Source organism: Gracilinanus agilis, chromosome 5 (genome assembly GCF_016433145.1).
Source record: "Gracilinanus agilis isolate LMUSP501 chromosome 5, AgileGrace, whole genome shotgun sequence".
Classification (NCBI taxonomy): Eukaryota; Metazoa; Chordata; class Mammalia; order Didelphimorphia; family Didelphidae; genus Gracilinanus; species Gracilinanus agilis.
This window is the reverse complement of record NC_058134.1, coordinates 243,802,848-243,825,680: the sequence shown is the minus strand read 5'-3', so window position 1 is coordinate 243,825,680 and position 22,833 is coordinate 243,802,848. Positions and strand designations below refer to the sequence as shown.

Genomic DNA, 22,833 nt, shown 5'->3' with positions numbered 1-22,833 from the left:
GGTTTTAAAAAAATGAAACAACAAAATGCCTTCTCAAGAACATGGGGTAGAAAAATGGTATGGTGAAAGACAGAAGGACACTATATTTGCCCTTCTCCAAATAGTGCCAGGGCAGCCCCAGTTGAAAACATAGAGAATCAGACATTTGGCAAGCAGAGATCCTTTGGCTTCCTACCATACCCTGAAGCAAAATATGTTCGGACAGCAGGAATAAAAGAACTGTGAAGCTTGAACAATGTCTCTCCTTAGAACTCACTGATTTGAAGTCTTAAATTTCACCACTCTTGAAAACTGTCAAGATCCATTCAAAGAGAGGCTTCTAGGGACCCTAGAACCAGGTCCTAGAGAATGAAGGTGAAAACCAAACCAGAAACCAGGGAAGCAGAGCATAGCTGAAGCTGCAAATGTCCAGCTGCTCTGGAGCAAAAGAAATGGGACTCATCTCCATCTCAACTGGTTTTATCCAACAACTGGAGATCACCAAATGGCAAGAATCTTTAAATTGAATGTGCCAGAAAAAGGTACTGTGTCAGGAACCAGGAATTCATTTCCTTATAAATCATTCTTGCCCAGAGGCCAACTCAAGTTTACTGGTTGCTCAGCCCCTATGAATCATACAGACTATTTTTATTCCGTTTTTAAAAACTTTTTGGAAGTCGTTGAGACAGTATTATGGCATATTGGGTAGATTGCTGCATGGCCCTGAGCAAGTCACTAAAAGTATCCTAGCCTCAGTTTCTTTGACTGTAAGAAGTGGGTCGTTGGGTCGTGTTCAACTCTTCATGATCCCATTTGGAGTTTTCTTGGCAAATATACTGGAATGGTTTGCCATTTTCTTCTCTAGCCCATTTTACAGATAAGGAAACTGAAGCCAACAAGGTCAAGTGACTTATCTAGGGTCAAACTACTAATAAGAATACTCGGTCTCTCTAATTCCAATAAGATACTAATAAGTGTCTGAGATCACATTTGAACTTGTGTCTGACTCCAGACCTGGCACTCTATTCACTGCATCATTTTAGTTGCCTCTAAAATGGGAAAAAGTTAAATTTAAACCAATGATCCCATCAGCTCTCAATACTCCTACCCCAAAAACCATCTGGGTCATTGGAGTATAGTTTTCAAAGCTACCTAGATTGTTATTTTATGGTATCTTAATGGATAATTTTTTTAAAAAATGTACAAAGAAACTTGAAGGGAGTTTTCTGGGTCATCTTTAAACATTAAACTAAAAAGAAAGTCAGCTCAGTTGTATGCTTGAAAATAAAGGTAGCTAGCCATTTTTTTCCTTTGAGATACTTTTGCTGTTTGCTCATTTTTCAGTGGTGTCAGATTCTTCATGACCCCATTTGGGGTTTTCTTAACAAAGATACCGGGTTGGCTTGCCATTTCTTTCTCCAAATAAAAGGCATTAAATAGATGTTGTCCTTTTATTGAATGCCTACAGAACAGATGCTACTTCTCCAGGACTAGGGAAGATGCAACAATTACAGAAGTCATGGAATTCACGAATTCCATGACTTCTGTAATTGTTGCTTACTAGATTCTAGTATGATACATGAATAATCATAATACAAATGACACTTGAGAAGCAAGTCAAAAAATTGCTTAAATCTCCTTTCCTACATAATGATTGTTACTAATTGATGAATAACAATGAGCAAGTTCTCTCGTTGTATTCATTTTATTCCTTCCAAGATAGGATTCCTGAAAGAAATGAATCTGATAAAATGATTAAAGGGGATATCTCATATGGGTCATCTTATAGATAGGGGGCTTCACTATTTTGTGTTACTATCTTTTCTAAAAATGTCATGAAATAACTGAAGGAAATGCTAAATTTCAATTGGAAGTTAGTGAAAATAAGTTGATTTTCTTTTCCCATCCAAGTGCAGGAACTCCTGAACTCTAGAGGAACTGGAGGTAAAGGACTCCAGCTGTAGAGGGATCTTAACTCAATGAAATATGTTTGTCAAGTTCAATTTTGAAATGTCAGAGATACCATGCCATAGCAAGAAATTCACTTTCTTCCTAAGATTACTATGTTTAATTCTTTTTTGTAGTCAATGGAGAGTTGGAATCAAAGAGGCCGAGTTTAAATTCCAGTTTTGTCTTTTAACTGTGTCCTTCACTTCCTCATCTGTAAAATGAGGATTTGGGGCAGCTAGATGAATCGGTGGATAGAGAAGATTGGATGGAGTCAAGAGGATCTAGGTTTAAGTGTGGTCTTGGACACTTCCTAGTTATGTGTCCCTGGGCAAGTCACTTAAACCCATTTGCCTAGCCCTGGTCCTTCTGTTTAGCATTATTATTAAGTTAGAAACAATGATTAAAATAATAATAATAAAATAAATGAGGGGGCATAGTAGGAATCTCTTTCTAATTGAAATCTGTGATCAGATGGGTATCAAATATGACTTTTGGAGAAGTGAAATGAGAAAATTAAACTTGGTAAAGATATCAAAACCCTTCTCACCAGTCGACCCTAGAGCCAATGAATAGCAAAACTTAACTTTTGGTATTTCACAGGAAAATAAAATTCTGATGATCAAGAAAAGAAGAACATTTGGTGACTAGAGATGGGAAAGGGTGAGGTTTATGGAAGTTGCCTCTTTTCAAAGCAGAGGTAACTAGTTCTTCTGAGAAGAGAAGCATAAAATGGCAAACCACTGCAGTATCATTAACAAAAAAAAACCCATGGGCAAAAGAACATGGGATGTTGTAGACTTGGGCACAATTCAACGATTAAAAACCAACAATATCAGAGTAAATGCAAAGAATCAGACTATGTCATTCTAAAGCACACAAGGGCAACACTTCAGTTTTGAAAATAAGTAGCCCTAAAGGAAGAGGTATAGAGGATGGACAACTGACCTTGGTGTTAGGAAGACCTGAATTCAAGTCTAACTTTGGCCCACATCTGCTGTGTGACCATCAGCAAATCAGTTCATCTCTCAGACCTCCGGACAATTCTCTCAGACCCTAAATGCTAGGTTTAACGCCAGAGGGCCTGGGTTCAACTGCTACTTACTACCTAGGCCAGTGTAACCTTGGGTAAGTTACTAAACTCTCTGTTAAATGGCAGCTGGGGGAAATTGGACCAGATGGAATCTAAAGTTCCTTCTAGCTCTAAATATTTGTTGAATTATTCACTGCATCATAGATTTAGAGCTGGAAGGAACCTTTAAGGCTAAAGATTCCAACTCCTTAACTTTACAGATGAGGAAACTGAGACCCAGGGAGATTAAGTGACTTTGTTCAAGCTAGAATCTAAAATACGCATTGAATTCCTATTTCCTTACTCTCACATTAGCATTGCGCCTACCTATGACCCTATGAATTCCAAGTTCCAGATGAATTGCCCTTCTTAATCAGTGGAGGGAATTTCCATACCAGTTATAAGCTTTAGAAAAACGTGAATTAATCAAACCTTCTACAAATGGAAGACATTCGGAGCCAAGCAGCTGCCTCAGTGGACAGAGAACCTGGACTGGAGATGAGAGGTCCTGGGTTCAAACCTGGCCTCAAATACTTCCTAACTATATGACCCTGGACAAGTCATTTAAACCCCACTGCCTAGCCTTACCACTCTTTTGTCTTGGAACCAATACACAATATTGGTTCTAAGGAAGAAAGTGAAAGGGTTTTTAAATGAAATGAAATAAAATGAATGGCCACAGATTAAGTGATAACCACAGAACTAGGAAACAAGAACTTCCGAGTTCTGATCCCATCCCAGGCTGCTGATTTGTTGACTGACCTTATTCCAGACACTTAACTTTCCTCATTTGCCACCATTTGGGTATGAGAACACTGGCCTGACTCAACCAAATGCTTTTTTTTTCTTTTTAAAGATTATCAAAAATCTAAGGCTCTAGGGGGCAGCTGGGTAGCTCAGTGGATTGAGAGCCAGACCTAGAGATGGGAGGTCCTGGCCTCAGCCACTTCCCAGCTGTGTGACCCTGGGCAAGTCACTTGACCCCCATTGCCTACCCTTTACCACTCTTCTGCCTTGGAACCAATACACCAATACACAGTAAGGGTTTAAAAAAGAACCTAAGGCTCTTAAATATCAAAGTGTTATGGGAAGGTAACGATTTAATTAACATGCCCCAAAGTGGAAACAAATCACCTCAAACAAGTTTTATTACCAAGGGAACAGCAGGGAGCAGACCCAGAGAAAAAGTCACTCGCACCATTCCCAGGAGCCCAATTTATTATGGCTTCCATTAAGGCTCTGAAAGGATAAAGAGTTGTACCATAACTGTCCCTCAGAGGCGAAAATTTCGAAAGCTCGATTCATCTTCGCCCAAAATATTTGACCCTTTCTTTAGGTAGGTCTGGGTTTGCCATTTAAAACAAGTCTTGCAACATTTTTAGAAACAAAGCAAAATGTTCTGTAAATAGATGAACTCTTATGCTGAGTAAACATGCCAGAATGATTTCCAATGAAAACCATGGGGACAGTGGAGCAGTACAGCCTGTCCAAGACAAAACCCAAAAAATGAGCCTGTAAAAGCCATAAATCATGTGCTTCCGTGACATGAGAATAGCCCTGGGCAAACAAGCTTAAGACATGGAGGGCACAGCGTTGGTTGCCACCTAATGCAAGGGAAGAACGCCTGGAAGATTGCAAAGGAATCAATTCAATGCCTGGAGAAATGCTGAAATAGGAAGGAGAAATTAATTACCCATGAGGCTATTTCCACCTCAGCATAAAGACTCTCCCTCCCTCGTATGCACCTCAGTTATCTTTCTACCCACAGGACAGCGTCCTTCGCTCTGTTTAAAGTTGGCTTTTCTAATCCTCGCTTGTTCCCAAAGGCACACAAGGTAAAGCCCTTGTTATGACTCCAACTCTTGAATTAAAAGTCAAAAAAGAGATCAGAGATTTGGAGCGCGAAGCAATCCAATACTCTCATTTTACAGATAAGGAAACTGAGACCGTGGACATTCGACGATTCAGGCAAGGTCACAAAACAAAACAAAACAAAAAAAAAGCATCAGAGGCAGGGTTCAGGTCCATAGATAGGTCTTTTCCCTTCAGCCTACGGTCTCCTTGTAGCAAATAAAACGATAGGCTTCGAGTAAACAAAATCTGGGTTCGTGCCTGCCTTTGACACCATCGTGCAATAATTGGGGTTGAGAGGAGGGCAGGAAACATCAAATTTGGCACCAGAGAACAAGCTTCAAGATTTGGTTCCACAAATTCATACCCTATGGTATTAGGAAAGTCATTTAGTCTCTCTGAGCCTCAGTTTCCCTCACAAATTAATCAGTCATTATATTACTTACCTATTACTCGCCGGGTACCAAATAAGAAAAAAGTGCCTGCCTTGAAGGAGTTTCTATTTTCTTAGGTGAAGGATAATGCCTCACTTAGAGGACTTCCAGTTGTAAACCATGATATGAGCTCATGAGCACTTATCATTGACATTTGAAGTGCCTTTGTTTTCCTCATCTGTAAAATGGGGATAATACCTCTAGAACCCCCCCACACCTCCCAAAGATGTCATAAGGATCAGATAATATATGAAAAGCGCTTTGCAAACTTTAAAACATTAAAAAAATAAATGATTAAGCTCCCCATACACTTCTGTTCAAGTTTCTACTCCATCCTCACAGCCTCGCAAGCTATGGATTTCTCCCTATTCCTTACTTTTCCTTACAGTGGATTAAAACAGACTGGGAATCAGGAAGATCTGAGTTCAAATCCTCAGTTAGCCACTTACTAAGTTACCCTATTCGAATCACTTCATCTTGTTTTACCTCAGTTTCCTCATCTATAAAACAAGCTAGAGAAGGAAATGGAAAAAAACCACTGTAGTTATCTGCCAAGAAAAACTTCAAAAAAGGATCACAGAGAGTCAGACCTGAATGAAAACAACTATACAACAAAGCTGTGTGACCCTGGACAAGCCACTCAATCTCTCTCTGGCTCACTTTCCTCTATCTTTGAATTGGGAATAATAAAAATCCCAGTCCCTACCATTCATGAAGCTCCAATGAGGAAATACCAGGAAAGCACTCCGGAAACTTTGAGATTTGCTCTACAAATATTAGGAATTGGCATGTTTATTACTTGTATTGTTGAGCCTTTCTGAAGCTTATTCCATTGGTTCCCACCACTTTACGGACTTCTCCCATCTACCTCCCAGGGTGGTGGTGGTTGTTGTGGGCATCAAAGGAGAGAAGATCTGCCAAGAGCTGAGCACAGTGTCTGCCACATAGTAGGCACTACAAAATTGCGAGCTATCGGTGTTGTTATTTTATCGGTATTAGCATTTTATCATTGCTATTATTAGTGATCAATATGGATTAAGCCCCAGCTCCTGTGCTAAGCATTAGGGATTCAAATGGAGGCAAACGATAGGAGGTCTGTCCTCCAAGAGCTTCCCATCGAAGGAGGAGGCAACCTGCAAACAGAAACATGCAAAACAAGCTACATACATGGGAAATGGGAAATAGTCAAGAGGGAAGACACTAGAATCAGGAGGGCTCGGGAAAGGCTATTATTGTTACTTGTATTATATATTCAGCCAGCCAGAGGTTTCCTACTTGAGGAATAAATACTTTCCCAACTAGAGTCAAATGGGTATGATAACCACTGAAAGTCTCTTCCAATTTCTAATTTACAAGATTCTGTGATTATTGTGATTGTGATCATTGCTCTGGATTGGTGAGAGTTTATTGGTGTAAGTGACTTCCATGGAGGAAGCTCCCCTAAATGGAGCATATGCGCAGCCTCTAGCTTCAAAGAGTTGCCTGGAGCACTGAGAAATTAAATGACTTGCCCAAGGTCACAAAGTCAGGCTGTCTTTCCTAATCATTCTATAATCCTTCCTATTCAAATATAATTATTGTACTGTCAGAGCAAAGTGCATTTTTCCTGGGGTCAAATTAATAAAGACAGTACTTGTGATAGAAGCACTAGGGAGTCCCTTCTTAAGGTAAGACGTCAAAGAGCAGTGACTTTGAATGCAGCTCTACAGTGGCATCAGCCATCTAGAGTTGGAAGGGATCTCCTAAACAAGTACAATCCCTCATTTTATAGATTAAAAAAAAAAAAAGAGGCCCAGGGAGATTAGATGGTTTGAGCAAAGGTCATTGATGGTAGAATTTGAATGCAGATTCTCTAATGAGAAAGGCAGGTGGTGTAATAGAGTACCCAAATTGGAGTCTGGAAGACTCCTCTTCCTGTGTTCAAGTCCAGCCTCAGACACCTGCTAGCTGAGTGACCCTGGGTAAGTCATCTAACCCTGTTTGCCTCAGTTTCTTCACCTGTAGAAAGAGCTGGATCTTTGCTACAAAAACCCCAAATACAGTCGTGAAGAGTTAGCCACAACTAAACAACAACCACCTCTCACTCAAGAGTCAGTATTCTTTTTCCTCCTATAATTATGAATCCATTCAGCATATTCACAAGGAAAATTTAAAGGCTAAAAAAAAGTGACAGCGTTTGTCATGCCACTGAAAGCAATAACCATATTACACAAGAATGTAGCAAATTCTACTTTCCATTTAATCATCTAAAGTAAAATCAATGAACGGAAATCACTTTCTAATCACATGCTGACACTTTACAGATCAAAAGGGGTCCACTAATTTTGAAATATAAAAAAAAAAAAGTTTCACATTTTATTCTGTACGATTACTAAGCACCATTAATATCCTTAAGGATTAATGCAGATAATGAAACTTGTCAAGCCTCTAAATCATAAAAGGAAAGACGACATATGGAAAGCTTGTTTTTTTTTCTAGTAAAGCCATTTGTGGTAGTAATTTCAAGCTTTTAATATTTGACATTTTCCTTTCTCTACAAACCAGTAAAAGTTTTTTTAAAGAGACAAAGAGAAGATTATTAGGTGGGAAGAAGAGCTACCTCACTCTTCATTGAATCGAAACCTGGCAGGATTTGTTAGTAATGATGATAATAATAATACTTTTGTGATTTAAAGTGATGACGGATTTGCAACATGCTTTAGAAATATTATTCTCTCGCTTTCTCTCCCCACCATTCTTAGTCACTACAAATGTAGTTCAGTCGTTTTGGTTGTGTCCAATACTTCTTGACCCCATTCGGGGTTTACTACACAAAGATACTAAAGTAATTTGCCAATTTTCTTTCTCCAATTCATTTCATAGATGAGGAAACTGAGGCAAAGAGGGTTCAGTGACTTGCCCAGAGACATACAGCCAGTGTGTGAGACCACATTTGAACTCAGGAAAATGTCTTCCTGATTCCAGTCTGGCATTATCTATAACTATATAAACATAAATGTTGAGCAAAAACTATAACCAGGAGACATCTAGAACTGGGAGAACCTGGGTTCAAATGTGGCCTCATATACTTCTTAGCTGTGGCACTCTGGGCAAGTCACCGAACCCATTTCCTAGCCCTTACTGCTCTTCTGCCTTGGAATTAATATATAGTATTGATTCTAAGATGAAAGAGAAAAGTTTAATTTTTTTAATGACAACTAAATCTACTCTTTAAAATTTCAGTACGCAGTACTGTTATTACCTCAGTCTTTCAGAATTTCAATCAGCTTTTCTCCTTTTTCCTACCGACCACCTTGCAGAAGTCTGTTGAACATAAGCTTTGCCCATTTGTTCAGTAGCAACAAACAAATGGTCTGTTTTTCAAATCCTGTGCAAAGAAATGTTTTTTGCTTTAGCCTCCCTCAACCAGCCGTTGAATTTCCTCTAGAAAGTGGCACTAAACATCAGGGTTGATGGTTTCTTGGAAAGGGAAACAGCTTCTTTATTTTTGGAGCCAAACACAGATTGAACCTATGGAAAGGCTTCTTGCAATATTCAATCCCTGACTTGCCCAAGGGCATTCTTTTCTCTACTTCTGTCATGTCCATTAGAGTCTTTGGCATACGTAACATATAAAACGGACAGCATTATTTGGTGAACTGCATGTCCCAACTGCGTTCTGCCACAGATTACAAGAAGACTTCTATAAATCACGAAAGAAAAACCCCTCATTTCCAAGAAAATCTAGTTGTCCAGCTCTCTGGCTAGAGCTATTGATACAAGATCTCCTGTGATCTTGGCAGCCCCTCCATTTACATCCTAAACCTAAACGGAGAGCTTGAGTTTTCTCAGATCCTCTCTTATCTGGCCATTATATTTCACTGTTAGTATTATACCTGTGGATCCAAATAGGGAATTCCTAGGTGAGACAAATCTCTTCTATCAATGCAGATCAGTATCTGCCATTAGACTGTGAGCTCCTTGAGGTCAAGGACTGTCATTTTGTACCCCCAGTGTTTAGCACAGTGCCTGGCACAGAGAAGCTGTTTAAGAAATATCCCTTCCCTTCCCTTCTTTTTTTTCCCCATCTCTACTTCCCTCAACTTTGAGAGCCCTGAGAAGTTAAGCAAATTTTAGCCAGGAAACATCAGAGGCAGGGATTATCTCGGCTTCAAGGCCAGATCTCTGTTCACTGGGCCAAGGCTAACATATTAAGGACATTTTTTTTTTTTGCACAGGATTGAGTTTGGTATAACCAGCTTAGTAATGTTATTTATTCAGTGTCCAATAGAGATCTATATCTTCAAAAGATGGTACCATTGGCAGGAGAATATAATCAGATATTTCTCCAAAGAGAGTATCTTATCTGTTGAGTGATGCATTCCTGATAAATAAGCAAAGATGGCTTTTTTCAATTTCAGATGGGTTCAAGCTTGAACTCTTATACATTATTAATTAGGAGACCTTGAGCAAGTCACAATCTCCTTAACCTTCAGTTTCCCCAGCTGAGGATGGTGAGGATCTCCAATTTCAGACTGTTATACCCACGATCATCAGCACATGTCTAGAAGGGGAAGGAGGTAGTAGACTTTTGCAAAGTCATCACTTTCTCCTTCCACCTCTACAAATCCTTCATGGAATCCTTTGTAAGTACCTCTTTTGTCAACCCATCTACCTCAGAAATTGTCATTATTACCTGCTGATTCTACGTTCCCAGTCCCTCTCGAATTTAACCATCCACCAGGGTACCAAATGCCATCCTGTGGCAGAAAATCATTATATGCTCAAAACCGTCATGGATCTACCAAGTCCGTCTATTCTGAATGACTCTGAGGTTGTTCAATGTTTTCCATCTTGATAATGCCCTTTCTTGGCAAATCTGTATCATGAAGTTGTCTCCAAGGTCATTATATTGTTTCCAAAAGCTAGAGATATCTCCTTCCTCCAAGTTGCTACTGGAAACTCCTATTTCAAAGACTAATCACTAGCATGGTTGTCTTAATCCTGATCTTGAAACTCCTCCTAAATTGATCTCTTAAGTAAGAAACATTAATTGATGGATTTGAAGCATCTCTCCATGCCTCAGTGTATAGAGAACCAGCTCTATATTTCTGGGGGTTCTGAGTGGCATCGGATGGAATGAGAACAGTCAGACTAAATGCTTAGCTCATAACTGCTCCAGCTTGCCATGGAGTCTTGAGTTTACTATATACTGGTTTCACACAAAGAGCACAGAGAAAGAATCACAGCTGTGAAGGGGTTACAAATTATACAAAAACCCATTAAAGTCTAAAAGGTAGAGAGATAGGTCCAGGGTCAAAGGCCAAATTCCAACCACCAATTAGTAGGAGGTTAATTCTGGGAGCAGAAATATATTTCATAGAGATCCTAAACAAATTGAGTCCTGTACTCTTGATTTACAGGATTGCACCTGGTCAGATAAAGTCTTGTCTAGCTTTGTCCAGTTCTGACCTTGATCGTTTAAGTAATATATTTTTTTAGAGTTCAGGCTTCTTAATGATCAAGGAGAAAGATTGTTAACTCTGTACCTTCTGGTTTGCTAGGAACTTAAAGCTTTTCAATAAGGCTATAATGTTTTTCCAATAAGAAAAAGTATGGATCATAAAAGGGGTCAAAAGAGGAGTCTCAGATTTTTATCTATTTGAGACTCTGTTTCTCTTGTTGGCCTCCCACATCAGTGTTTTCAACTGTAAAATGAGGAGACTAGATTGGACGGCTCCTAGGTTTCAGGAGTATGGGTATCATCAAATGTAACGGTACAAGAGCAATAGGAAGTCTGAAGTTTTCTGTGTCCCAATCTTCATCTTCCATATTAGCCACACATTTTCCCATGAACATTGCCATCTAAAGCCTTCCTGAGCAGTCCCATCTAAAGGTATCAATGCATTTTCCATTGTACTACACTGCTTGCTAGGATGCAATCAACAAGTTGACCAAAAGCCTTGTTGAAAGAGCCTCTTCTCTATTTTGTTTCCCTAGAACTTCCCTTTTACCTTTGTTTGCTTATCACATGGGAACAACTCTGGGAGTTTTCTGGGAGTTTAGAGAACCTTAGCTGATGGGTGATTCTGAGGAAAGGGGAGGGAAAGGACATTGTGCTGCTCCCCCTTCTCAACCATCATTCCCCTTAGCATAGCACTTTAGGCTTCTCCAATAAACTTACCTAGTCCAAGACACTTAATAGCTGTTTGATCCCATGCAAGTCACTTAACTCTGATTGCCTCAGCTCCCTCACTGGTAAAAAGAACTGAAGAGGATCACTAAGAGTCAGACATGACTAAAAACCAAAATACATTGATCACATGCTATTTTTTTTTTCTAATTTTTGTTTATTTTGCTCAACATCTGATTTCCTCAGCTCTTTGAATTTTTCAGTGTTGATTGATTGATTTGATGGGTTCTTAGGCTCCTTTTAGCTCTAAATGTTTGGCTCTGAGATCTTCCTAAGAACAATTCACACAGTCTAGCTACCAACTGGCACTTCTTTTAATACATGCTCACTAAATGAATAAATAAATTCTCAGTTTAAAGAGCCCTTGATTAGTTCTGAGCTATCTCAGCGTTTCCTTGGTATGAGTTATAATTGATTACATTTTTATGTTAAAGTAGATTTTTTTCAAAATTCTTATTAAGATCATCATTCAAACCAAAACAAAACACTATGCCAATTTAAACAGAATATCAGTTGGAATTTGGAGGAAAAAAAAAAACAACACAATTCTCCAGTGTCTAACAACATAGGAATCCTATCACATTTTGTTTGTTTGTTCATGGTTGGTGTTTCTGACCTAATAAATGATAGAACATGTTTGCCCTCGCCTCACAGATTCCTCTTTTGACATGAGATCAGTCATCCACAGAAAGGACCCTGGAACTTTGTCACCAAGATGTGTCCAATTTGCAACTTTTCCTTTCATTCACTAATGGCTTCATGTGATGATTTTCTTAGCTGCCAGGCCACACTGTAGTACACTAGGCATCATTTTCCCTAAACTCCCATGATCAAGCACAGATGTTTAGATTATCTTATGTGATGAAGAAAGGGTGACTAAAAGATAGAAAATTCTGAGGCATTTCTAAATGGTTTTTGATTCATGTCATTCAAGTAAGTTAGGTCCAGCTACTGAATTACTGTTGAAAAAAGCTGTCAGATGACAAGAAAGTATCTTTATAGAGTCCTGAGAGGTACATTTTTTCACATTTTTATCAATAACTTGAATAAAGACATGTTATGCTCATCAAATTTGCAGTGAACTAACAAAGTTGGGATCCAGAAATACTAATTAATTAATTAGAATTAAGAATTATTGAGATTAATTATTAATAAAGTTATAATAAATCTAATAATTAATTAGAATTAAGAAAAATTAATAGGATAGAGCACTGGATTTAATCTAATGAGGTGAAATTTAATAGAAATAAATGTAAAGTCTTATACTTGGGTATAAGAAATCAATATTGCAGGTACATAAGTATGGTTAGATAGCAAATTATCTGAAAAAGAATTAAGGAGGGGGCAGCCAGATGGCTCAGTGGATTGAGAGCCAGACCCAGAGATAAGAGGTCCTGGATTCAAATTCTGCTTCAGGGCTCTCGTGTAGCAATGTGATTTAACTTTTTCTCTTTGACCACAGAGGCCAAAATAAGTAGCAACAGTTGAAAGTCATGCAGAAGCAACTTAAGTTTGATGTCACACACCAAAAAAAAAACAAACAAACAAAAACAAACAAAAAAAATCAAACCTAATCATTAGAGCTGTGCAAATGCAGAATAGGTTGCCTAAGAGATGGTGGATTCCCCTTCTGTGATGGCCTTCAAGCATCTGAATGGAAGACCATTTGTAGACTACATCATGATGGGAAATTATTTTCTGGTACATCTGCTGCATTCCCTTCCAGAACTCTTAAACCCAGGTCAACCTACAATTCCTTGGATTATGTCTCTAACCAATCTCCCTGCACACCCAATTACATCTTATTTCCAATCCCCTGACTTTCTCTTCAGCTCCCTTTTATGTGTTCACCTTCTCCCAATAGAACATAAGCTTCTTGAGGGTAAGGACTGTCTTCTTGCCTGTTTTTATGTTTCTGTCACTTGGCATCATGACTGCTATATAGCACTTAATAAATGTTCTGTCTATTCATGTTCTTGCCTATCTAAATGCCTTTCTATCTATCTATCTATCTATCTATCATCTATCTATCATCTATCTATCATCTATCTATCATCTATCTATCATCTATCTATCTATCTCTCTAATCCTATGATTGTCTCCTTCTAAGTAGAAGAGAATCAGAGCAATGGGGAATGGCATTAAGAAATTGGCAGATTTCCCTCTTATTTTGTCCATTATTATAATAAAAATGGTATTTACAGCCTGATAGAACTTTAAAGGCATTACATATATTTTCCTAGTAAGTCTTTGTGAGGTAAGAAATGAAAATATTTTCATTCTCATTTTGGAAAGGAAGAAATCGAGACTCACAGAGGTTAAGGCACTTGCCCTTAGTCAACTAGCTTAATTATTAGTAGAGAGGGGGCAGCTAGATGACTCACTGGACAGAGACCCAAGCCTGGAGACAGGAGGTCCTGGACTCTAAGACGCTTCCTAACTGTATGATCCTGAGCAAGTCGCTTAACCCCCATTACCTATCCCATACCACTCTTCTGCCTTAAAACTGATATCAGTTCGAAAACAAAAGCTAAGGCTTTAATTTTTAATTTTTAATGGCTTTTTTTAAAGAAGCAAAATGATGCAGTGGATGAAGTGTTGTTGAACTTGGAGTCAGGAAGACCCAACTTCAAATGTGACCATTTAGATGTATGACCTTGGCAAAGTTACCTAACCCCAACTTAGCCTCAAGATCCTTATCTATAAAATGAGTTAGAGGAGAGGGTCTCTGAGGTTCCATTAAACTCTAGATCTATGAGCCTAGATTGCTCAGTCCTAGTTGATGACTAGAACCCAAGATCAAATAACTAGTATGTGACAGGGTAAGAATTTGAGTCTAAGACCTCTATCTTTAATAGCAGTAGTCTTTCTATGGGGACCAGAGTAGGATCATGGACTCTAATGGCTAGAGAAAGTGAGACTGGAACCAGTCGGTGATACAGAGCATTGGTATCAAATTCAGAAAGAATAGGGGCCACTAAGGATTCCTGTAGCCACATATTAACTTAGAAAACCATTATCTATGTTCTGCTGTGTTTTACCCTTATCTTTTGTCTTAGAAACAATATTAGGTATTAATTCTGAGGCTGAAGAATAGTAAAGGCTAGACAATTGGGTTAAGGGACTTGCCCAGGGTCATCCAACTAGGAAGTCTTTGAGGTCAGATTTGCATTCCACTGTATTTTAATTTCATTTTGTTAATTTTTTTCCAATTACATTTTAATCTTACTATTCATCCTTCATTTTCTTTTCTTTTAAACCTTTACCTTCCAGCTTAGAATCAATACTGTGTATTAGTTCCAAGGCTGAAAAATTGTTAAGAGGTAAACAATGGCAGTTAAGTGACTTTCCCAGGGTCACACAACTAGGAAGTGTTTGAGGCCAGATTTAAACCTAGGACTCCCCATCTCTAGGCCAAGTACTCATTCCATTGAGCTGTTCCCATTCCTCTTTTATTTTCAAAGAAGACCAATGACATTACAGAGTGATGTCTTGACTTGCCTGTGAATTGGATTTAGGTGAAGAAGAGTTGCATAAAGAGGTCAGCCTCATCCTATCATCCAGTCATCCAAGTCCAATGGCAAAGCAAAAGTTAGAATGACTGAGTGGTGGTGGCTGTGGATGACCTTGTTCTCTTCAATGTCTAACTCAGTTTTAAGTGGTCTAAAGCACCTGCCTCAGCCATCTTCATGGCCAATGGAAGAAATTCTCATCCGCCATACTTTACATACATTACACTCAGGAGTCAACCCATGCCATGTATTTGATGACTCTAATATAGAGGCAATAATTATATGGCTCATTCTAACTGGATGAGAATGCATGGATGCCAAGAAGCCCAGTTTTGTTAAGAAAGTAAAGCTTATTTCCAAAAAGATCAAGGAAAAAGGAAAAGGAACTCTATGAACAAAAATATTTATAGCAACTCTTTTCATGGTGGCAAAGAATTGGAAATTGAGGAGGTGTCCATTAAATAGGAAATGACTGAACAAGTTATGGAATAGGACTATAATGGAATACTATTGTCACAGATAGGATACTTTAAAATCTGGGAAGACTCACATGAACTGATGTAAAGTGAAATGAGCAGAACCAAGAAGACACTGTACACAGTACCAGCAGTATTGTGTAATGATCAACTGTAAATGACTTAGCTATTAGCAGCAATACAATGATCCAAGACAATTCCAAAGGACTCATCATGAAAAATTCTTTCCACCTCCATAGAAAGAACTGATCGAGTCTCAATGTGGATTGAAGGATATTTTAAAAAGAAATTTATCATTCTTGATCATGGAATTCAAATTAAAAGAGTTAAAAACAACAAATGCTAAAAATTTATGTTAAATGTAATTGAGAAAAAATTAGATAAAAGAAATCAGATCTTAAGGTGACAGTATGAGAAAACAGCACAAAATGGATTTCTATTGGAATGAAAGGGAAGAAAAGAATTATATTGTGTAAGATCAATGGGGGTGGGGGAGTAAATTTAAGGACCATCTTCCCTCTTCCCACAGGAGGTTTCTATGAGCAAAACCAAGTATATATCTTTATGGTTAATTACTTTCAGAACAGAAAAATTTATATAAATGTAAGAAGTTAGGCTACTGTGCTAGGACAAGCTATTTAATCCAAATCCTTCATTTAACATTTGTGGAAAATGAGACCCAAAGAAGTTACGCAGTTTACCCAGTTTTAGTCAGCATCAGAGTAGGATCTGAACCCAGTTCCTTTGACCATAGAATCAGTTCCCTTTCCCCTGTATCATGTTACAAATCACAACTAGAATAAAATATAGGGATCAGGTGCTCATGTGTGTTTTGCAGAGATGCCTGTTAGTAGAGGAATTAGGCTGGGAAGGTGGGTCACTATTTGTGGGGCATAAACTAATCATTGTGGTACAATAGCAAGAGTTGGTTTGGAAGTCCAAAGACCAAAGTTCAAATCTCAGTTTGGCCCCTTGTTATGTGACATTAGGGAAGACACAATCTCTGTAGATCTTGGTTTCTTCTTTTGTAAAATGAGAGGGTTGGACAAAATGACTGTAAAGCCCCTTCCAGGTAACCCTATGATACTATAATTTATATATAATTGATTAGTTGGAATTTTATAATTCCACAGTAAAGATATAACAGAAACATACACCATAAATGTCTTTTTCAAGTTACACTGAACTACAGGAATGGACAATAAGTACCACTTTCGACTATACCATGCTCCCCATTTAAACACATCCCCCTGAATATAGTACCTCATTGGTTAGATGGCCTGATTTCATGTTATAACTTCTAGATACAAGTTCAGAATCACAAAAAGGAATTTGACTGATGAGCTTTAGGTGATAGCAAAGAAAAAGCAGCTAACGCTATCCCTGGAAAATAGACAGTATGCCAGGGTCGCCTTGGCAAGAGGCCTGGACTCCTTGGCAACTTTCCTGTTGCCAAGATGTCGAGTCATTTGTCCTTGAGGGTCTTTGTTGCATAGTTCATGTAGCGAGTGATTGAGAGTGAAAACTCCCTTTGCAGTGCTTTAGTACAAACGTCAGAAGCAAAATCAAGTCATCGTTTCAGTATTTAAAATAAGCACTGTCTCCAATTATTTGCTGCTCCATCATATGTGTTCATTTTGGCACCCCAACTAGATCATAGGCTACTCAAGGGCAGGGACTCTATTTTTACCCTTTTTCTTCCTCCTCTACAATTCTTAGAACATTTGATCGATGTTTCTTAAAAGAGAAAATGTGTAATATGAACATTAAAAGAGTTGAGAACCCTCCCCAAAATTCCCTTCATCGTAATCTGGTCTCAATCCCAGTTTTGAATCCTAAACTTTAATTACATTCTATAAATTTACCAAGATATCATTTCAAAGATTCATAGACTATCACACTGGAAGGGACACTTCAGGGTTTAAGTCCAACCTGTACCCATTGTGTTGTGGTTCAGTCATGTCCAATTCTTTGTGACCCCACAGGGTTTTCTTTGCAAAAATAGTGGAGTAGTTTGCCATTTTCTTCTCCGTTTCATCTTACAGATGGGGCAATTGGAACAAACGGGGTTAGGTGATTCACCAAGAGTCATCCAAATTTGAACTCAGGTCTTCTTGCCTCCAGGCCTGACACTCTAATCATTGTGCTGCCTAGCTACTCTAATCCTAAAATAGGGCATTAGATAACTGAACATTTCCCCAGGTGACCTTTCACTATAGTTAGTGACTGAACCTACAAATCAGCTCTAGTGCTAAGAGTCTCAAAGTTTCAATCACAAAAATAAATAACAAATGAATCAAAACAATTTGCACTGGGGGCATCTGGGTGGCTCAGTGGATTGAGAGCCAGGCCTAGAGATGGGAGGTCCTGGATTCAAATCTGGCCTCAGACACTTCCTAGCTGTGTGACCCTGGGCAAGTCACTTGACCCCCATTGCCTAGCCCTTCCACTTTTCTGCCTTGGAGCCAATACTCAGTATTGACTCCAAGACAGAAAGTAAGGGTTAAAAAAACAATTTGTACCCATAGATCATTTTTAGTTTCACAAAGCAAAATATGAAACGAGTAGTGGAAGGCTGAGAGATCTGGCCACAAAACCGGACATTTCTTTTGTGTTTCAAATGTGATGATTTTATTTTTCTTTGATGTAAAACCAAAGTGTTCACTATAGCAGGAGATGAGTTTGATAAAAAGTCCTGAAAATGTGGTGTAGGACATATACAATGTGATGAACTGGAGAATTGGGTCATTCCCTTTATAATCTGACGCTACACTATTGTCAAAGAACAAATTTAAAGTAACACTGAGAAACTGGCTTTAGGTTCTCAAAAGGAATCATTTAAAGAATGGTGGCTTGCATGAATTATTGTTTGCTAATGATTTCAAGGGAAAGCGACTTATCGGTTCAACTGAACAAGGCAAACACTTCCTATGGTGTGTCCTGGAGATATTTTCTAGAGGCATAAGGAGATAGAACAAACACCCAACAATGTCTTTCGTTGGGTGTATTTAACCACATGTGCTTATTAGCCACTGGGTGGTGAGAATCTAGAAGACAGAGCAAGAACAATTAACTTGGAGAACTATTAGAAAAGAAGCCCAACTGGGAAAGAATGCTAGAAAGCAACTCTCGAAATTATACAATTAATAAATCACAGAAACATGTTTTTCCTCCTATTATTACCAATCAGATACACAATTTGATCGGAGCTGACATTTAGTTTGAATTAGAATGTGTTCATAAGATTCCAGATTTAGAACTAGGGGACTCCTAAAAATACATATTGCATGAAAGTACTAGAATAACCTATATCTGACTATTTAATTAATGCCTGGGGTGGGGTGTAGGAGAGGAGACAATCCGAATCACAAAATGGCAGAAGACAATTGTCAAAAATTACTTCTACTTGTAATTAAAAAACAGAAATTTTAAGAAATTTTAAAAAATGAAATAGAAGGATCCTAAGAAGCAAAAGATGTGACTGAGGTTCAGAAGTTAAGGAACTTGTCCTGAGTCAAACAGTTAGTAGAAGAGCTAGAATTTTAAACCAGTTCCTCTTTCTGTGGACTTTTTTTTTAAAATCCAAGTTACTAGGAATTTTTAAAGTGTAATTGTTGTTTCAATTCTCTTCCACAAAATGACTACTATGGAAAAATGTTTACATGATTGCACATATAAAATCTATATCAGATTGCTTGCCATCTCAGGGCAGGAAGAGAGGAGGAAAGAAAGGACAGTGAAACTTTAGCTCCATTTTTTTAAACAAATGTTAAAATTGCTTTTACATGTAATTGTGGGGATAGAATATTTTTTGAATAAAAGTTTTATTGTTGTTTTACTTTTCCATTACAAACATTTATAGATTACTCCTACTTTATGAGCCCTCTTATAACAAAGTAAAATTGTTAAGTACAATGAGACAGTGACCTCATCTGAAAAAATATGCAACAAGCATCCCCCTATCTAGGTTAGTACCTTGTATCTCTATTTTAAAAATGAACAGAAATCCTTTTTTCTCCTTCCCACCCCACAACCCCCATTTTAAAAAAAAGAAAAATTTATTGTAACAAATACACAGTCTAGCAAAACACATTGTCTTAGTAGCTATACAGAAAAATGTGTCTCATTCTGAACCCTAAATCCATCACTTCTATGTAATGGATAACATGTTTCATCCTCAGTGCTCTGTAATTATGAGTGGTCACTGTAATGATCATAGTTCTTAGAATGTTCAAAGTGGTTTATTTTTACATCATCATGTATTTGTATACATTTTTCTTCTGATCCTGCTCATTTCATTCTTCATCAGTTTAAAAAATCTTTTTTTAAACCCTTCCATCTTACTGCAGAATCAATTACTATGTATTGGTTCTAAGGCAGAAGAGTGGTAAGGGCTAAGCAAAGAGGGTTAAGTGACTTGCCCTGGGTCACAAAGCTAGGAAGTGTCTGAGACCTGATTTGAACCCAGGACTCTAATCTCTAGGTCTGGCTCTCCATGGGCCTGGTTCTCAATCCAATGAGCCTTCTAGCTGCCCCATCTTCATCAGTTCATAAAAACTCTCAAAATTTTGATTTTTCTGCTTATGTCCTTTATTTCAAAAGCCTATAGACAGGGGAAGCTGGGTAGCACACTGAGTAGAGCCCCATGTCTAAAGATGAAGAGGACCTGGGTTCAAATCTGGCCTCAAATACTCCCTAGCTGTGTGACCCAAGGTGAGTCATTTAACCCCCATTGCCTAACACTTGCTGCTTTTCTGTTTTAGAACTGATGCTAAGACTGAAGATAAGGGTTTTATAAAAAATTCTATTAGAAGAAAAGAAGTAGGAGAGGCCAAGAAGATAGAGTGATGATGATGAGTGAGAATGTATAGGGCAATGGAAAGTCTGTCCCTGATTGATACACACTGTGAGACCCTGCACTAGTGATTTAGTCTTACACACATTTTTGTATATGACTTTGAGACAATATGTGTTGATGGGCCCTGGGTATTTGTTATAATAAGTTTGTTCTTCTTTTTACTGGGGTTGGAAGGACAAAGACAGTTTTTTGTTCATTTAAAAAAGTTACCCAAGGCAATTCTCTCAGAAAACAAATTTCAGAAAAATTGCTGCTCTGCATTTGGGTGAGAGGCTTCTCTTACCAATAGTTCTCTAGATCAAAAACATGCCAGACACCTGCAACACTCCTCAGTGTCCCTGGGAAACATTTTCTAAAACAAAATTTCAACAGATCACAAATGATGTCGATTGGTGGTTCTCTCTGTCAATCTGCTCCCTCAAGGATCCTTCTGCAAGACTTAGTGGACCCAATTTCTGTTTGAGTTTGACACTGCTTCTCTCCACTAATGGAATCAAAAGGCAGGACTAAATCGAATAATAAGCAACACACAGCTCTCCTATCGATGTCATCTATGTTCCTGATTGCTTGCATGATAGGACTGTCCCATTAGACCAATGGTCGGCAACCTTTTTGGCCATGAGAGCCATAAACGCTTGTGGAAGGAGGAGGATGGAGGCAGAAGGCACTGGAATATGGGGTGGGGGCTGAAGGGTACTCTGGGGCACATCCTGGGGTTCTGCCCAGACTGGCTGGTGGGGAGGTGGAGCCAGATATGGCTTGAGAGCCATACATTGCCGACCCCTGCATTAGACTGTAAACCCTTTGAAAGCAGGAGCTGTTTCTATCCTTTCTTTGTTTCTCTGGTGCCTGTTCAGTTTCAGGCAGCTTCGATTCTTCGTGACCCCATTTGGGGTTTTCTTGGCACTAGAGTGGTTTGCCATTTTTTTTCCAGCTCACTTTACCAATGAGGAAACTGAGGCAAACAAGGCGAAGGGTCTTGCCCAGCGTCCCACAGCTGACAAGTGTCTGAGGCTGGATTTGAACTCAGGAAGATGTGTCTTTCTTGCTCCAGGCCAGCCACTCTATCCACTGGGTCACTTGGCTAACTGCCATGCACATAGTAAATACTGAATAAAACTTGTTGCCTTGGATTGGTTAAACATCATATAATCTAATCGTCTCCTTTTATTGAAGAAGGAGGCCATTCCTTAGTATGGTTGGGTGAATTCTCCTGTTGCCAACCAAATGGAAAGACATTTCCTGGATTCTGCCTCCTTTAGAGAAGGCAGGTCCGCTTGCTTTAGTTGGGGCATGAGTTAAATCCAGAACTATCTGCTGACTTGCAATATATTTTACCTATGTTGGTACATGTGAGTCTCACAGCAAACCTGTGAGGTAGGTAGAGCTCTTATTAAGCCCATTTTGCAGCTGAGGAAGCTGGGGACTAGAAAGGAGAAGCAATTTGCCAATGTCAGACTTGGAGATTTCAGTTCAAGTCTTCCTGACTGTGTGTGCAACATAACAATGAAGTGACAACAGAAACCATCTAAAGAGAATGAAGAGTAATGTCTGAATGCCGCCCTCTCCATGCGAGCCATCTGAAAGAATGTGGATGAGGAGAAGAAACAAGAAAAAGGGTGGGGGGCTTCAGGAAGTCCTGGGTCCAAATCTGACCTCGGACACATCTTAGCTGTGTGACCCTGATCAAGTCACTTGACCCCCATTGCCTAGCCCTTACCACTCTTCTGCCTTGGAAACCAATACTTTGTATTGATGCTAAGATGGAAGGTGAGGGCTTTGTTGTTTGTTTGTTTGTTGTTTTAAGAAAAGAAAAGGGCAGTCTCCAGGGTACAAGCCCAGAAGTCATTGTTAAGCCACTGAGGAACTGACAAAATGTGACTCATTAATCACCTGCCATCTCAGGCTTTGGCAACTCCATCTCCAAACTCCTTGGGTCTTCTTGAAAATGTTCTCACTTACCTCCTCTGACTTTTGAAGGAAGTGATTAATCTCTTTTTCCCTCACCCAGCCAGCACGCTTGGCTCTTCCCCTCCAATTCATCTCAGAAAAATGTCCCCCCCCCCTTCCTTTCCCCACGAATTCTTTTCTTACCAATGTTGTAATCTCTTTCACATCATCGGTCACAGGATTCCCACAGATCCCTTTAGTTTTGACGAGAGGGTTGAATAGGAGCAGCTGAAGATAAATGCAAGTGATAATCCAAGTCTAAATAAAAAGAGAACAATTATTGCTCAGTGACCATCGGGATGAAACTTCAATAATTAGAGCCATTGATCATGTTAGGCTCTAATAGAAGACTTGCCTATTTAAGAAACAATCAGGCTAGAGGCAAGCCTAGAAATGAGACATCCTGGGATCCGAGCTGGCCCAGACATGTCCTAGCTGTGTGACCCTGGACAAGTCACTTAACACCCCTTGCCTAGCCCTTATCTCTTTTCTGCCTTAGAACCAATGCTTAGTATTGATTCTATGATGGAAGGGAGGGGAGGAAAGGAAAGGAAAGGAAAGGAAAGGAAAGGAAAGGAAAGG

At 38.9% G+C, this 22,833-nt stretch overlaps 1 protein-coding gene across 1 annotated transcript in view; it reads right to left on the bottom strand.

The window, feature by feature from the left end:
- KITLG (KIT ligand) overlaps window positions 1-22,833 on the bottom strand; it is a 95,110-nt gene that overhangs the window by 51,231 nt on the left and 21,046 nt on the right. The window contains exon 3 of the mRNA XM_044679170.1: window positions 22,396-22,509. Within this exon, the coding sequence (XP_044535105.1) occupies window positions 22,396-22,509 (114 nt within the window). The remainder of the gene's footprint in view (window positions 1-22,395; window positions 22,510-22,833) is intronic.